Raw genomic sequence first — 15,528 nt, 5'->3', positions numbered from 1 at the left:
CTGGCTTGTTGTCGCAAGTTCATCTTAGCTAATGACAAGCATAGCTGAAATCAATGATGACGAGACAAAAAAGACTGATCAAATAATCACGATGGTACAGCACGTTAACACCTTGACCCCAATTATCAATTTAAGATAAATAATATATAAATTAGCGGACAATTTCTGTTTTAAATAAAAGAAATATAACGTACAGCACCGTTTTACACGTAATTACAGGTTTGATCAGTTACTAATCTCTTCCGTTATTAACATCGTCGAAAGATGTAAAGTTTTTACGATCCGAGTGAACTACCCCATGTCGATGATACTCAAAACTATGTAGCTAAAGTACGCCTGTGCTACACCAAGGACAGTTTTTTGTAACGAAAAAAATTGACGTAGGTGATGGCATTGCGCCGTTTTCAGACCTCCTTACTTGAGGGAAATCGGCCCAATTTCCCTCCCAATATCTATTTTAAGATCCTATGACAAGAGACTGCAAACGTATCATGTCGCGCCAAGTCTGTGCGCTGTACGTAACATCGACCGTAGCCTGGAACGAGAACGTTGGCTAAAAGTGGCACGCTCTGTTGTTTTCAACTTGGCGCGCTGTGCCACGCAGATCTTAAAGTGGAGCACATATTTGCTCAGTATCAAAACATCTCCCCATGGATGTGAACAGACCCGTCCGAAAAGATTTTTGAAGCGAAGAAGTAAAATTCTGATGAGCCGACGGATGATGTCGCCAACAGCTATAAAAATATAATGATCGAAGACACTTTTCCAGAAAAGACGCGATATCAATGCTTAAACGCTCTTGACGTCGCCCGGAGCCGTTTGTGTACTTACTGCAGCATGCAAATTTGGCATCAAATTTCGCCACTAAACCAAAATCGAAGCGAAGCGAAACAGAACCGCAGGCGTGTTGTGCTTTGGGCCCGGCTTCTTTACAGAAAAACTATAGACGCCACAATGAAACCTGACATACAACATTTTGAAAACAATATTCAGCAGCACCAGATGAAGAACATGACGGGGCGGTGTCACACTATGTGGGGTCAAGCTACACCTTTCTCCAAACACTGCCTCGTTAATCCGTATAGAGTTGATCCTTTTGATTATCTGTTGGAAAGGTCTCGGATGTCATCAAGCTCTAACTGAATACTCGTTTGAACGCATTCTGCACGCGAAGCAGACGAGTGTATCATCTTGCTCCAGTGTATTACTGTAACTACCTTCAATTATAAATGGTTGTACTTCAAGAAGGGAAGTAATAAAGAATGTATGATTTCTTACTATCCCGTTATCCCCTAGCGTTCTCGTTCTTCTTTTAAAATAAGCTCATTTGTCCCTGTTCAGGAAACAGTTGTTAATTTGCAGTAGTTTTGAGGCTAAAATGTGGTTGGATGTCACCGTATTTGTTTTTGTGCAGAAATAAAACACCCTAGGCATGGGGGGGGAGTGGCGGTATTTGTCAAGCACTATTTTTAAATTAATGTGTGGTGATATTAAAGCAGTAGCAGTAGAGATCAATAAAACGAAAACTCAACGACGGTAACTAAACTAGAATTACTTGACCACTATCGCAAGGATCATCTCCCAATTAGGCTGAGCTGCGCTGCGGGCATCACGCTGACGGTCTTACCTTGCGTTTCCACTACGACGTTGCCTTATTGCTAGCGAGAAATGTATTTTTCTTACGATATATTTAAAATTCAGCGGTTTTAGCCTAATGATCGCGAACAGAGCCTTAGAGGGATACGGGAGAAACCCTTAATTAAAGTCGATAAATAAGTTTTTTTTTTCTATTTCCCGCTTACTTTATGGAAAGAGCGGTAGAATAGCGCAGACAGAATCAGCAAATCCACAGACACTACAGTTGAATTGCACAGAAAAGTTGGTATACCAGATAAGGGCCACTACTGAAAGCATGACCCCGAAGACGAGAATTACGTTCTGGAGAACGTTGCGGGTCCGTTCGCTGGTGAGCTCCTCGCAAATACTGAGTGGCCACTTCGCGGGCACCCCGCTCGGGTTTGCTTCTGCTACGCTCCTCGCACCCGCTCACATCCGCCCTCTATTAAAAGCATATTTTTTTCAAAATCTGTGCTCTTCACGGATTTGGCTGTGCGATTACCTTTCCTTCCTTACATGATCTGAACCATTGTAAATAATGGGCGTATTTTTGTGTTGTGAACTATGCGAGTACAATTGCTTGTTCTTTACTATTGTGACCCACTTTGTAAAAGTCGTCTTATCGTCAGAGGAAAAGGATCACCAATCCTTTTTAGTTGGGAATTCTTGTATAGGTTAACCAAAGAGTTGAAATTAAGGTAAATTTCAGAGCTTCTTCGAGCGAAGCACGACTTTGATATTAACGAAAGAGATTACTTGAAGTACATATTTGATTTGTCGTTTTTGTCTCGTCATCATTAATTTCAACTGTGCTAGTCATTAGCTAAGACGAACTTGCGACAACAAGCCAGAACCACCGGCAATACCAGAATCCATGAAATGACTTCCGTGAAGGCATGTTGACAAGTCCAATACAGTAATCAAGCCAATTTCCCCATGAATAAAAAGAAACGCAATCATTAATAACGTGTAACCCATACATCTGGTGGTGGCAGACAAAGCCGTTGTTTCGCCCGAAACAGATTCATGGCTATCGGCGACAGCTGGAGTCCAGCACAGCGTGGCAGCGATGATGGTGATGAGAGCCAAACTCTTTAGTACGTTCATCCTTGGTCGCTTGGTTCGCCTTCGTCGAATTGGATATGAGCTTCTGGACAGACCATGTCACTTGCCTACACCTCCCTCTTACCACGCTTATTATAAAACAAGTTAATCTCGTTTTCCGTTCAGCTACCTACAAGGACTCAGAAATGGCTCTTTAACTAAATCATTTTAAAGTTAAAATCCAGAGCTTGGCAAAAACATGGCTTTGTTTTCGATGACAGGGTAGATTTCGAGGTTTATTACATCACAAGTTGTCACGTCTGCTAGGAGCTGCCTTTAAGTCCGAGGAACACGCAACATAACGCCGTCATACTAAAAAGAGTTTCTGTCCATGTCAAAAGAGTTTCCAAGGATACACATGATCACAGCCATTTTTAACCGAACAGCTACGTTTGAGCCTGTTCTTGGTTTTCATTGTGGACTGGAGCCAATGACTTGATGAGGTCAAACATCATTGCCTGTTGCTGCTGAATAGTAGCGAGTAGTTGTGCATGTTGCTCTTGTTGAACCTTCTGTTGTTCATGATGCAGTTTCTCCAGCCGCGCTACCTGCTCCTCCGAGTGACGCTTCTGCGCAGCCAACTCACGCTCCATCTTGCGCTCCATCAGCTCCAGGCGGCGTTGAGCCATCCGCTCTCTCTCTTTAGCAAGGTCAGGCAGCATAGTATTCACAGCGACAGGATTTTGTCGAGCGGAAGGCACAGACTCCACTACAACTGGCAAGTTGTTCCCTTTCTGTGCGTTCTCATACTCTCCCATTTGCTTCGCCACTTCAGCGATCATCGCGCACTTCCTGTCGAACTCCTCCTCTGTGCCAGATTTCCTCAACGCCGTCGTATTGCCAGCCTTTAAGTGGCCCAACAGCAGATTCAACCTCGCCTGACATGCGCCCGCTGTTTTATCCAGTCGGAAAGACTCCTCGGCTCGCAATTTCTCCGTCACTTGCTGCCATCCGTCCATCACGTACGGGAACGTCCACGGCTTGATGACCAGCACCTGTGTCAGCAGCAAAATGTCGTCCGACGACACAAAATGCGAGCGGTTAGTGGTAGCAGTAGTCGTGACATTTGCAGCTTTCTTCCTGGCCGGCTCCGAAGTCTCTGTATCTGTAGCGATCCCGTTGTCCAGTGCAGACATTTGCTCTGCAATCGTCTGCTCTGCAACTGTCTGCATAGTAGCGGCCTCTGTAGCCGCACGTTTCAACTGCGACCGATGCAGTCCGTGTCGCTTCTTGAAGCGATGCACCCAGGCCACCGACACGCTCTCTTGGCTGCCTCGCGTGCGCTTGAGGATCTCGTTTGCTTTGGTCCAGAGCTCCGAGTCGCTCAGTATACCTCCACTGCTGTCCAGTTGCTTGAGGTCTACGCCTAACTGCGTCGCTCGCGCCACGATTAAAGTGTACAATTCCTGTTCCATGTCCGGATAGCGGCCGCTCTGGAAGCGCGTGGCTTCTGGGTTGGCGCATACTTCCTCGGGTGCACGCACGATGTGGCCCACAGTCGAGCGAGCTACCCACTGGCCAAACGCAGCATAGGCCCACTCACGTAGCTGCTCCTGCGTCAGCTCGGGGTGTTGCTGGTGGTGACGCCGCAGCCTGTTCTTATCGGCGATGGTCAAGTGATGGCGACTGCGAGAGGCTGACATGGCGCTACGCTGTTGTCTGTGATCGAAGAGCACAAAGCAGAAGTGCTCTTGCGCCATAGAAATGGACGTGTAAAAAACGGGAGTGAACTTAAAATTTGCTGTACAACTGTCGTATTTCTCTTTGTCGACAGTGTATCCATTTCTAATTGGAACGATCAATGTGGCAGCAAGAGCTGCGATGGATGCGGCACGTTGTGCGTGTGCAGGACCAGGAGCTTCGCCTAGACCGCTGGTTGCGGCGCCAGTTCCCGACACTTCCACAGAGTTTCCTACAGACGCAGCTACGCAAACGCAAGATCCGGCTACAGTCCGCTACGACGTCGAGTTTGCAGGCAGCCCGAGCCAATTCGCTGCTGCTGCAGGGCTCCACAGTGGCCATCAACGCGTTTCTCTTCCAGTCCAACTGCACTCGCTCGTAGTGCAACAAACAGAGCATGGCATAACGTTACAACATCATAATCCGACCACGGCACAAGACAAGACGACATTGCAGCAGGTGAACGGACTAGCTGTGCAGGACGGCTCGGCGTTGAATGAGTCGTAGCTGCTTGCCGTGGATTGCAGAGCTTATAAGAAACGATTTCACAATATTGAAAAAAAAGCAGTCCGGGGAGCATCAACAGTTGCAAGTGGTGCATCGATTGGATAAGGAGACGTCGGGGGTGCAGAGGCTGGCTCGCTCTCGACTTGCTACGAAGTGGCGTCGTACAAAACCTATGAGGCGTTTGGTTGTATCAACAACCAGGTCAACAGTATGGACCATGTCACTCGAGTTCCATTATATTTGAGGGGCGAGATGACATACCCACACATTGAAACGGGTGCTGAGACAGCGTACGCAGCCAGTAGATGCAACTCCGGAACTCCGATCCAGCACTGGACGCAAATGCCAAGCTACCAAGCGTCCATTGCGACCAAGAGTGTACCGATCGTGGGGACAAAACCAGTAGGGAGGACAGAGTCAGTCACGGATATCCCATCGACTGTTTCTACATACGAAGCGCATTCGATTCCTACGCCCGGTCAATGCTGACCGTCAGCCTGACGGGTTAAGTGGTGCGAGCTGAACATCGGCAATGCAGAATAAGATCGGAGCCTGAGAAGCGTCTGCGAAGGTTTGTCGAGCGCGCTTGCCTTTTTTGCTGCGTTCCGAGCGGGTTCGATGAAAGTTGCACTGGTGGCGACACTTGGAGCGCATCAATGCAAGTCCACCGCAGCACTGCACACCGAGAGATTGGTACATGCAGCATTACCGCGTCAGATACAATGAATTGAACACGCTGGGGGTTAATAATGTGTGGCTGCATGGCGCAAGACGAGCGAAACGGTTTGGTAGCATGGCGTGCGACGCCGGACTGGCTCAGAATGTGCTATATATCGCCCGTGTGTGGTGCTAATCTTGGGCTCCAAACGTGCGTCCGTTCACTCTACGTGTAGCTTAATTGCCTCTCTCCTGTGTTGATAATTAACGGACATCCTCGACTTCTTGCCACAGTACTTGCCATCCTATCTTTGGGTGTCGCCGTGCGATCGCCACACTCCGACCAACTGCAACATCACCAAGACAGAATTAGCTTACACGTTAACCGCCGCAACCTTAGTCTGCGGGTGGTTATCTCGCCTAGCGCAGCACCAAAAGCTCGCGTTGCAGCCGAGTCGCCTCTATCGAAGCCGAGGCGAACCTTTGCTCGCGATGTCGTGCCGTCGCCCAGCGATCTTTGTCCATTTTCTCATCTTGGCGCGGCGTCTCGATGAGATGCAATTTGTAGGCAGCCTTTCTTACGTGTATTTTTCGACTCATGCGCGCCGGCTCGGAGGTGGCCGGAAATAGAGAGGAAGGGCTTACAATGCGCGACTTTGCATACGAAGCAGCACCCACCGCTCCTACCGACCGACGCACTCTGCAATCTGCTAACTGCCCGGGAGACCGACGTCAAGTATGAACCAGCTCGAAACTTCTGCCCACGGCTCACGGGGGCTCCTTGCGGCGACAGCTGCAGAGTCGACCAGCAAAGTCGGTGGGCCTCCTGCGCCGTCGGTGCTCGCTAAAGCGATGAAGCGGCACAGTCGTCCCGAAGTCGACCACCACGACGACGACAAGCAAACGCAGCAAGAGCAAGACAACGGCAACCAGCTCGTATTCAGCGACGCGTGCGAGCCCATGGTCAACTACGACGGTTGCAAGTCCGTGGGTAAGCCGTTTAGCATGACCTCCCAGCTGGCCGACCACGAAGACGACGTTGTGAACGTCCGCTCGCCCATTATCTGTAAGTCAAGCTCGAGTGCTCGAAGTGCCGCTCTGAGCCCAACGTGTGTGTCTTCACTGGCTCGAAATGACGCCGTAAAAAGCGACTCCAGGGAGCCTTCGTGGACAATTCAAGAGTTCCAGGAGTACTTGGGTATGCTAGAGCTGCTACAGGACGTGTGCTGTACCTCTGAGGGCGGCGAGATGCGTCTATCGGCCGACAATCTCGGTCAAATGGAGCGGCTACTCACGTCGCTCTTGCCTCAAGGGGTGTGATCGTACATACAACGATTCGTGTTTCTTAGCGTTAGACATTCTGCATTTCTACACATTAGCCGTTTGTACAAGTTAACTCATCGAAATAGACGCGGCTGCATTTCGTGATACGCGGACTCCATTTGGTTGATGATCCTTCTGTCGGATGCATCGGAGTGATGCAATGTAGGGCTCTCGGTAGCCGGATCCAGATCCAATTTGTCCGGTCGGTACACTGTGACTTTATCCTGTGGATGTGGTAGCGGACCACGCACGATCGAAGCTCCTGCGTGTCGAATAGGAGACGCCTTCACGTCCTGCTTCTGATTGCCACGCTTCACGCCATTCTTCTTCGATAACGTTGATAATTTCTCGGTAGGTTTCGTGGTGTCATCCGAATGTACAGTGACTTCTGTATCGCGTTTTGGAGGCATGAATAGACAGGGAGAATACGAGTTAGTTCTCCCGTTTAACTGTGAAATTCCTTCGGGAGTTAGCGTGCGAATAGCATCGTTGCCATCCGATGCTGCGCGTGCGAGCTCGGCCTCCATAGAGTGAGAGATCCGGTCGTCTGGATCGAATTTGAAGATAAGTTTGAAGTCGATATCCAGCGCCGGAGGCGTTGACGCTTGAACGCTTGCACCATTGGTGTTTTCTTCCATCCAGAACGTGTATACTTGGTCTCCTGGTAGCAACGCGTTGTGCTGTAGTTGTGCACGTCCGCCTTTGAGGTAGAACCGGGAGTGACTGTCGAATAGTACGGCTTCAGGGACGTCTACTTTCTGCATCCCCGTGGCATCGCATACTCGTACCATGAGTTTACCTCGGCCTTTCACGCTCTCCACCAGTAACTGCTCGAACTTGCGGATCATGAACACTAAGGGGATGCTAGTGGGCGTTAAGACGCGTCTCTCGCGTCGGAAGAACCGCAACGGACCGTCGTCTGTAGCGGTAGGAAGCGCTACGTCTTGTGGTTCCTCGTCGTCCGATTTAGCTGAAGGTTCTACCTCTTTCTTCTGTTGTACAGGTGGAGAGGGCATGTTGGCGAACATACTGACACGTTTGGTGTTGCTACGCCCCAAGTCGACATCGTTGACTGACCGTCTACGAACTGGTAGTCCAGGTGGGGCTTTGGTAGTCGGCCACGACTGAGGTGGCTCCCCTGATGGGGTTGCTGGGAAAAGCTCGTCGTATAGATCGAAGTAGACCGCGTCGTCCTTGAACGATTCCTCGTCCACATTGCGTTGTCGTACAAGTTTTCCTGTACGATACCAGTCCAGAATCATCTCGAAGTGTTGTGGATTGCGGTCGATGAAGAAGGCGTCGTCCAGACAACTGATCTTGCCGCATCCGCACGTAATGATCTGGTTAAGTCTCTTACGAGGGTACTTGGCGATCAAACTCTCTTTGCAGCGGAAGAGTTTGCCTCCGACGTCGAACGCTACGATTCGAGTGGGCTTCGTGTCGGGGCCTCTTAAGTCCGAGATACTCTTCGAGTGCCACGGCACTCGCGTACGCCCCACTGTATGATCCGGGTCCAAACTGCGGAAATCAAAGTATGCTCCATGGCTAGTGGCTCTCAGTAGCACCGGGAACTTTTCTACCGCGCAGCTCGTTGTGCTTGGGTTATCAGAGTCCATGCTCTCGGTGGATTCGTCGTTCGAGCGGGTTGAGGTGAGATCGGCCTCACTTCGTCTCGTCTCGATGGTGTTCTCACTCCAGTCAATGGAGATAGTCAGGCCGTGGTCTTTCTCGCTGGTATCGCTGCGCTCCGTGAACATTTCGTCCAGGAGATCGTCGTAGTTGGTCACGACGTTGACATCTTCGTTTTCATCTCCGTCTTTTCGCCTGGTCATGGACTTTTTGGAAGTGATCTCTCTGCCTCCACGACAGAAGTGGAATGAGCAGGCAGGCAGGCAGTGCACGAAGGCGAACGCTATTCTTCTTCTACAGTGCGTGTCACTGTGAAAGGTCGTTATTTGAGGGCATAGGCTTTGGTAGTTTTGGTCCATGTTGAAGCCAGGCTCAACCGTCCACTTGTCCGATATAAAAGGATGCGATAACTACAACTGCAGATTCAGGAGATACATGGGTTGACACTATTGCATCGCTACACTAGGCGCCTTTGGGCCATTCGCTCTCATCTTTTGGGCCATTTCGCCTTGCCGTAAGCGATCATCATTTAGCGATGACTCTAGTGAATCACTAGTAGTGATCTCTCTTGATGCAACTCTTATCAGTTTGCTACCAGTGACATTTCAAAACCTGAGTCTCAATCGGTTACGGGGAGAACAGTCGGTCGTTGCAGCGCAGAGAAGTACTGCTAGTAGTAGCTACGTATGCTTTGGTATTAGAGACTCTCCTAGAGGGTCTTTTGATATGGATGGAGCCCAAGGAAAGCTGTTTCAAAACGGATAGGATGGCAGCTGGGGCTGCAGGGGTGTATTGTTCGCCGTGGTGATGGTGCATCTTATTTGCCAAATTGGTATCTTTGTCGTGCTGCTCAAGAAGTTGGAGACCACGAATATACATGGTACATGCCAAGTGCTCGTCTGATGGCGACGTTTTCAGGAAATAGTGGAGTGGTTCCCTCTCTCTTTTCGACACGCAGGATTCCTCTCCACAGTGTCGATCTGCGTGTTAGAGCCTTGCCAATCTTCCCATGGTAGATCCGACGTTTGCATCCAATGTACACAACATTTTTCCCGTGACTTGTATATGAGCTCGTGAAACTGAAAGGCACCTGATCTCTCCTGCAATTTTGAATCCAGTTCTTGAGCTCCCGGAGCGAGGGCGGAACTGTTGCCAGACACCGGTTCAGTGTTATTGTTCAGATGCAATGCAGTGTGTTGCAAACTGCTGTGTTTAGCCTCACATTTTCATGCCATGCTGGCAGCCAGATTTTCACCATTCAGATGAGCCAAAACTCTGACCTCCTGTCTGCTGCATGTATCAAGCCAACTCGCGATCTGCTGGCTACCTTCACTTTTTTTTTTACAGACGGGCTTGCAGCGCACGACAGCTTGTCGTGTGCTGTGTTCTCTCAGTGAGAGTTACGAGCCGCAACTACCGCTAAAACCTTGCAGCAATGTCCTTGTCCTTGCTGCATGCATACTCGCGATCTTCGCCTGACGTTGAAGTTTCCCTTAAAGCCAACCAATCCGCATCAATGATACTTCGTGCAACATTCCATCAATAGAAACATTCAAGCAACATAACTTAATGTAGGGAAACTGTCAAAGGCAAAATGACGCACCGGGCTGCGCTGCTCCGTTCGGCATTGTGCCTCACGACAGGTACCCAAGCATTGACCGCATGCACCAGATATAGTGCTGTCTAACGGCTCTTACTGTGCATCTTCCAGCGAAGCCACGGCCGTCACCCACGCTTTTCTGCTTCCCTGGACTCGAGTCAGCCCCGTGGCATGATACAAGTAAATTCGAGTGGGTCAAACACCTCGAGGCCAACCGCGAGACCATCACGAATGAGTATCTGGCGCTTAAAGCACAGCGCGATGCACTAGCCAAGAACTCGGAAGAGGCGGCCAATGAGGCGAGCGACTACAAGGTCTACGACAAGGAACACCAGCTGCACCAGGGCAAGTGGGATTGGCTCTCGTATGTGACCCAGGGCCGACGCCAAGCGGACTTTGCCGTACAATGCCCTAAGACAGTGGAGATTCTAGAGGACATTCCGGGATTTATGGCTGGACTGCCATTCGCCTACTCGTTCTTCTCCATCTTGAAACCCGAGGTGAGCTGCGATGATCGTGTAGTAGACTGTGGGAGGAGATTTTGACGTTTTTTGTGTGTGAAATAGTCGAGTATTAAGGCTCACTCGGCCCCATGCAACATCCGACTACGTTGTCACTTCCCGTTGATTGTCCCGGAAGGCTGCGGGATCCGTGTTGGTGATGAAACGCGACAGTGGGAAGAAGGCAAAGCGCTCGTATTGGATGGTACGAAACGTAAAGTTTATGCAGTAGTTCTCTGTTGGTTTTTGACATAAGTGAACCTGCAGACGCTTTTGATCATGAGGTATGGCACAACGGAAAGGAGGGAGATCGTGTGCTGTTGCTTTTCGACGTTTGGCATCCGGATCTTGTCCAGGGAGAACGCGAGGCAATCACCGAAATGTTCAAGGAGGCGAAGGAGAAGGGCTGGCTCAAGGACTACGAGTAAGAGGGACAGCATTCAAACACTCGCAAGCGTTGAGGATACTTGTTTATTCAAGGCAGTAGCTCGTCAAACCCGCCTCCACGTTTATCCGAACCATTTCCCCTAGCGTCTGCCCTAGTTGTAACACCAGGATACGTCGCTTTCTGCTCAGCATTGATCTTCACACACAAGTCGTGGACGTCTGCGTTGTCACCTACCTCGCGCTCACTACCGCTACTTGACGGTGATCTACGTCGCTTGGCCTTCCGTGAGTCGGATCCACTCTCCAGCCGTCGTCGCTTCCGTTCCCTCTTCTTCTCCTTACGCTTCCTCATCTCCACCAGCTTCTTGTAAAATAACTTCTCGGCACACGCACTACACGCTCGCACTTTGACCAAGCATCGCTTTCGCTCTCCATGCTCTATATATGCGAATAACAGCTCGTAGCTGTGCAACCCCGTGCGCTCATCGCACCGCTTGTTGCCGCATGAAAACTGCCCTTTGCCTGCTATAACCTCCGTCTCCGTGCGCCAGCGAAGCCCAATTTTGCCCTCCTTATAGCGAGATAGATCGGCCAGTGCGTATTCGCGAAAAAGCTGCCGGTAGTAGCGCACACTCATGCGGACTTGCCAGTCCGTCTCGCCCTTCTTGGCGTCTTCCTCATCGTCGCGGATGAACTGGAAATTCTGCTTGAGTACCTCCAAGTCGTTTTGTGACACGTGTTTGTCCCTGCGAGGGACTATGGAGCTGGCATCGCTGCTGACACTATTGCTACGGCGGGTGGAGGATGAGTACAGCCGCATGAGCTCCTGGTGGCTGCGGTTATAGTTAATTTTCTCGTTAGTGGCAGAGCATTGAAGGGTAAAAATGTATGCACAGATAGAGGTGATGGTGGAGAATATGATGAGAGCAATGGAGGACGGGTATTACCGGCGAAACATGCGCTCGGAGCCATGGGTGTCGTCGGCAGGAGTAGCAGGGGACACCATTAGATGAAAATGGAACTGGAGAACAGAATATATATGCTGTAGAATAGGAAGGCGAAAACAGGTCAGTTTCGCCAGTTCTCCACAGGATTTTTTGCACGAACAGCACACCAGGATGAGGACTCGGTGCATGGCTCAGTGAGCAGGGGCTCTGCTGAAAAAGATGGACTCGCAACATTGTGGTGGACACGCGAAGCCTTCACTGCAACGCTATTTAGCTGAACGATGACATCTGGACTCCCAAGTAACTCGGCAAGTTCGTTAACTTAAGGAAATCTACACTTTGATACACATGACAAGTTGAAACAATCAATCAACCCACGATGTGATTTCGCTGCTCTGAACTTGAAATCCGTTCGAAGAAGCACCATTCACCTTCGAAAACAGTGTGTCGAGCCATAATGAGTCCGTCAATGGCTAAAGGTGGTTTACCTTGATCTCGGTACAGCTTGACCACCACGTAAACCTACAGCAGATGAAAAACTTTGGGTGCAAAGCTCCAAGCATTCTGAACATCTCCGATTTGCGCTTCCAATCAATCTGAAAAATAATAAATCTTAAGAGGAAATCATTCCGTTCATTTTACTAAGAAGTAAACTCCTTCGTATAACTCAAAATCTAATAGCCGTGCAAACTGTATTTATTCATTTTACTAGAGCGTTTATAGGTTACTGTACTGTCCTTCTCATACCATAGTCATACCGTAGTGTGTGTGACAGGTGCTGTCCACTAGCCAAGATAACCTCCGGATGGCTCCAGCACTGCACCCACACTCTTCAATAGTCCGCCCACCCACTCCATCACTTCGTCCTCAATAGACGCGGGTCGGGCCAGCAACCATGATGCCCGCCGGCGGACCATCGTCCACTACAACCACGACGTCTCCGTCCACTACGTCCCCCGCCGCTTCATCTTCTTCTTCCTCTGCGGCGTCTCTCTTGACGTCCTCCGCATCCAGTGCGGGCTCCTCTTCCTCCGATGGCACGGAACTTCTCACCACATGCCTGTCCACCATCGTCACGTACGACTACGACTACGCGCTGTGCGTCATGAACTCAGGCTTCTTCGAGCTCGACTCGTCGCCCTTCGGGACGACCGCCACGGCCATTTCGTCCCTTATTACGGGCTCCAGCGGCAGCAGCTCCGTGGACTCTGGCTCCTGTACTCTCATGTGTACAAAACCGACGATGTCTGCGTCCAGTTCCTGCTGCTCAGCTGCTAATACCGTCAGAAACTGTCCGCAGTCGTCGTCCAGTATCGACTACTGCAAGTCTGTGATCGAAGACACAGTGGCCGAGAGTCAACAATGCGGGCTCTCGTCGCAGAATACCGCTCTCATAGTGTGTGTAGCCATCATCGTCGCCTTCTTCATAGCTGTGATGATAGCAGCCAGAATATATGCTAAGAAACAGGCTGCAGCTCTAGAGGGAGGCGCTCTTGAGTCCAAGTTCGCAGTGGCCAGCAGAGCCACGTGGGAAGCGGTTCTCGCTGCCTGGAGACAAGTGACCAACCTCATCTGGAAGAATCTAATCATCCGACGACGCAAACCTGTGGCTTTCGTGTTCGAGCTGTTCCTACCCGTGGTGTTGACGCTCGCATTAGTGTTTATTGCCAATCTGGATACAATTTTCGGTAGTGGAGATGAAAATTCTTCATCTTCAAGCTCGTCCGAAGCAGCAACACTGTCCGAGACTATTTTGTGTACCAGTCTGGACAGTTTGGAGTATACAGACTACGGTGCATTGAGTACCAACATGTCGACGTTCTACAGCAGCGGCCAGAGCGTCATTGGACTCTTTTTACTGATTAGTTATATTAAATTCGTGTCCACTACAACCACAACGATGGTGATTGAGAAGGAGACGAGGATCCGGGAGGTTATGAAGATCATGGGGCTATCGAACTTCACGTTGCTGACCTCGTGGTGTCTGACCACTGCGATTCTGGCCACGCCGCTTGCATTTGCAATTGCAGCAGAGCTCAAGTACGGCCAGGTATTCCCCATGACCGAGTACGCGACGCTAGTGTTCTTGTTCTGGGCGCTGAGCTTGTCTATCGTGAGTTTCAGCTACTTCATCACACCGTTTTTCAACAAATCCAGAGCTGCTTCGATCGCCTCGGTGTTGCTGTGGCTCGTGCTGTTCTTCCCGTTCTTCTCCGTCATGTCCAAGTCTAACTCGTCCAAGTATCTGGGTGCACTTGCACCTCCCACTGCGTTCGCGTTGGGTATTGACGACCTGGTACGTCGCGCTCAACTCGGCAGAGGACTGGCCTACGCTATGGGATTAGTGGAGTCTCCAATTACAGTTCCTTCAGCATTCGCGATGAGCTGGTTTTTGATTCTGGACTCGTTCATATTGGTCGCTTTAGGCTGGTATTTCGACAATGTGCTGCCACAAGAGTTCGGTGTTCGTAAGCCGTGGAATTTCCTCTTTGTGAAGGAATACTGGCTTCCATCGAGTCGCAACAACAAGGATGTTGTGGTGCTCGAATCCCCCACCACAGATTCGTCGCCTCAGACGCACTATTCATTTGGATCGCCGCGTGGAGTGAGGGGGTTACTGCATCAGAGTTCGTCAGACGGATCTATTGTGATGATGAAAGACCGACCTGGACTTGTGGCATCTGTGGAACCAGTCAATGCCGTGCTGTCAGAGCAAGAATGTAAGGGGACGTGTCTGCAGATTCGAGGTCTTCGTAAAGAATTCCCATCTGACGACGGAGGGGTGAAGGTGGCAGTACACGGACTGAACCTAACTCTATACGCCGGACAGATCTCTGCTCTGCTTGGACACAATGGAGCTGGAAAAACGACGACGATCTCGATGCTGACGGGTCTGATCCCGCCTACTTCAGGTGATGCAACCCTTTACGGACGCTCCGTGCAGGCAGATTTCAATGAGCTACGCCAGATTATGGGCATTTGTCCGCAGCACGATGTGTTATTCAACGAACTGACAGTCGAAGAGCACTTGCTGCTCTTTGGGACGATGAAACACATTCCGTTCACAAGTTTGAAGGAAGAAGTGGGGCGAATGATAAGAGAAGTTGGATTGGTGGAGAAGAGGAAGGTCGCTGCTCGGAACCTCTCTGGAGGACAGAAGCGCAAGTTGAGTGTGGCGTTGGCCTTTATGGGGGACAGCAAGCTGGTCTTCCTGGACGAACCCACGTCTGGCATGGACCCGTACTCTCGTCGATTTACGTGGAACTTGCTGCAACGGAACCGTGACGACCGCGTCATTGTCCTCACAACTCACTTCATGGACGAAGCTGACATTCTCGGTGATAGGATTGCCATTATGGCTGACGGTCAGCTTTGCTGTGCTGGTAGTTCCCTGTTCTTGAAGAACCGGTATGGTGCTGGATACAACTTGACTATGATCAAAGCGCCTGGATGCGATGTGGAGGTGGTGGGTGCGTTCTTGCGCAACTTTGTGCCTGAAGCGAAATGCTTGAGTAACTTCGGTTCGGAGGTTGTGTTCCAGCTTCCTTCGAAGTCTTCTGGAGTGTTCTCGACGATG

The 15,528-nt window shown here is 50.2% G+C and overlaps 8 protein-coding genes across 9 annotated transcripts in view; 4 read left to right on the top strand and 4 right to left on the bottom strand.

Moving 5' to 3' along the window:
- Positions 1-2,879: 2,879 nt before the first annotated feature.
- On the bottom strand, positions 2,880-4,463 carry PPTG_00266 (hypothetical protein). Its single transcript, XM_008891645.1, has one exon. It carries the CDS (start codon positions 4,419-4,421, stop codon positions 3,108-3,110), a length of 1,314 nt encoding a protein of 437 aa, XP_008889893.1. The 5' UTR covers positions 4,422-4,463; the 3' UTR covers positions 2,880-3,107.
- Positions 4,464-4,486: 23 nt separating this feature from the next.
- On the top strand, positions 4,487-6,151 carry PPTG_00265 (hypothetical protein). The gene is made up of 2 exons (XM_008891644.1): positions 4,487-5,776; positions 5,860-6,151. Exon 1 carries the CDS (start codon positions 4,543-4,545, stop codon positions 4,906-4,908), a length of 366 nt encoding a protein of 121 aa, XP_008889892.1. The 5' UTR covers positions 4,487-4,542; the 3' UTR covers positions 4,909-5,776; positions 5,860-6,151.
- On the bottom strand, positions 4,793-5,618 carry PPTG_20698 (hypothetical protein). Its single transcript, XM_008892896.1, has one exon. It carries the CDS (start codon positions 5,605-5,607, stop codon positions 5,401-5,403), a length of 207 nt encoding a protein of 68 aa, XP_008891144.1. The 5' UTR covers positions 5,608-5,618; the 3' UTR covers positions 4,793-5,400.
- PPTG_00264 (hypothetical protein) lies at positions 6,109-7,026 on the top strand. The gene has a single exon (XM_008891643.1). It carries the CDS (start codon positions 6,304-6,306, stop codon positions 6,883-6,885), a length of 582 nt encoding a protein of 193 aa, XP_008889891.1. The 5' UTR covers positions 6,109-6,303; the 3' UTR covers positions 6,886-7,026.
- On the bottom strand, positions 6,861-8,829 carry PPTG_00263 (hypothetical protein). Its single transcript, XM_008891642.1, has one exon. It carries the CDS (start codon positions 8,718-8,720, stop codon positions 6,963-6,965), a length of 1,758 nt encoding a protein of 585 aa, XP_008889890.1. The 5' UTR covers positions 8,721-8,829; the 3' UTR covers positions 6,861-6,962.
- Positions 8,830-10,015: 1,186 nt separating this feature from the next.
- On the top strand, positions 10,016-11,336 carry PPTG_00262. Of its 2 annotated transcripts, XM_008891640.1 has the most exons (4): positions 10,016-10,160; positions 10,229-10,617; positions 10,684-10,822; positions 10,885-11,336. In XM_008891640.1, exons 1-4 carry the CDS (start codon positions 10,112-10,114, stop codon positions 11,043-11,045), a joined length of 738 nt encoding a protein of 245 aa, XP_008889888.1. In that variant the 5' UTR covers positions 10,016-10,111; the 3' UTR covers positions 11,046-11,336. The 2 variants fall into 2 exon arrangements, with proteins under 2 accessions (XP_008889888.1, XP_008889889.1); XM_008891641.1 differs by having other exon boundaries at positions 10,684-11,336.
- PPTG_00261 (hypothetical protein) lies at positions 10,818-12,034 on the bottom strand. Its single transcript, XM_008891639.1, has 2 exons — positions 11,952-12,034; positions 10,818-11,837 (listed from the first exon to the last, which is right to left on the bottom strand). The coding sequence occupies exons 1-2, from the start codon at positions 12,008-12,010 to the stop codon at positions 11,093-11,095; spliced, it is 804 nt and encodes a 267-aa protein (XP_008889887.1). The 5' UTR covers positions 12,011-12,034; the 3' UTR covers positions 10,818-11,092.
- An 812-nt stretch (positions 12,035-12,846) lies between these two features.
- Positions 12,847-15,528, top strand: part of PPTG_20697 (hypothetical protein) — a gene marked incomplete at both ends in the record, with an annotated part of 11,736 nt that continues 9,054 nt past the window's right edge. The window contains one exon of the mRNA XM_008892895.1: positions 12,847-15,513. Within this exon, the coding sequence (XP_008891143.1) occupies positions 12,847-15,513 (2,667 nt within the window). The remainder of the gene's footprint in view (positions 15,514-15,528) is intronic.

The sequence above is a fragment of the Phytophthora parasitica genome, assembly GCF_000247585.1.
Source record: "Phytophthora parasitica INRA-310 unplaced genomic scaffold supercont2.1, whole genome shotgun sequence".
In the NCBI taxonomy this organism is placed as follows: Eukaryota; Oomycota; class Peronosporomycetes; order Peronosporales; family Peronosporaceae; genus Phytophthora; species Phytophthora nicotianae.
The sequence above is the reverse complement of the archived record's forward strand: the minus strand, read 5'-3'. Positions and strand labels throughout refer to the sequence as shown.

Bases quoted from the DNA above. Each gene is read 5' to 3' on its own strand.
- PPTG_00266 (XM_008891645.1), bottom strand. From the start codon at position 4,421: ATGGCGCAAGAGCACTTCTGCTTTGTGCTCTTCGATCACAGACAACAG.
- PPTG_00265 (XM_008891644.1), top strand. From the start codon at position 4,543: ATGGATGCGGCACGTTGTGCGTGTGCAGGACCAGGAGCTTCGCCTAGA.
- PPTG_20698 (XM_008892896.1), bottom strand. From the start codon at position 5,607: ATGTACCAATCTCTCGGTGTGCAGTGCTGCGGTGGACTTGCATTGATG.
- PPTG_00264 (XM_008891643.1), top strand. From the start codon at position 6,304: ATGAACCAGCTCGAAACTTCTGCCCACGGCTCACGGGGGCTCCTTGCG.
- PPTG_00263 (XM_008891642.1), bottom strand. From the start codon at position 8,720: ATGACCAGGCGAAAAGACGGAGATGAAAACGAAGATGTCAACGTCGTG.
- PPTG_00262 (XM_008891640.1), top strand. From the start codon at position 10,112: ATGACGCACCGGGCTGCGCTGCTCCGTTCGGCATTGTGCCTCACGACA. The intron at 10,618-10,683 runs GTGAGCTGCGAT...TGTGTGAAATAG, and splicing joins TCTCCATCTTGAAACCCGAG to TCGAGTATTAAGGCTCACTC. The intron at 10,823-10,884 runs GTACGAAACGTA...GTGAACCTGCAG, and splicing joins CAAAGCGCTCGTATTGGATG to ACGCTTTTGATCATGAGGTA.
- PPTG_00261 (XM_008891639.1), bottom strand. From the start codon at position 12,010: ATGGTGTCCCCTGCTACTCCTGCCGACGACACCCATGGCTCCGAGCGC. The intron at 11,838-11,951 runs GTAATACCCGTC...CTATAACCGCAG, and splicing joins TCCGAGCGCATGTTTCGCCG to CCACCAGGAGCTCATGCGGC.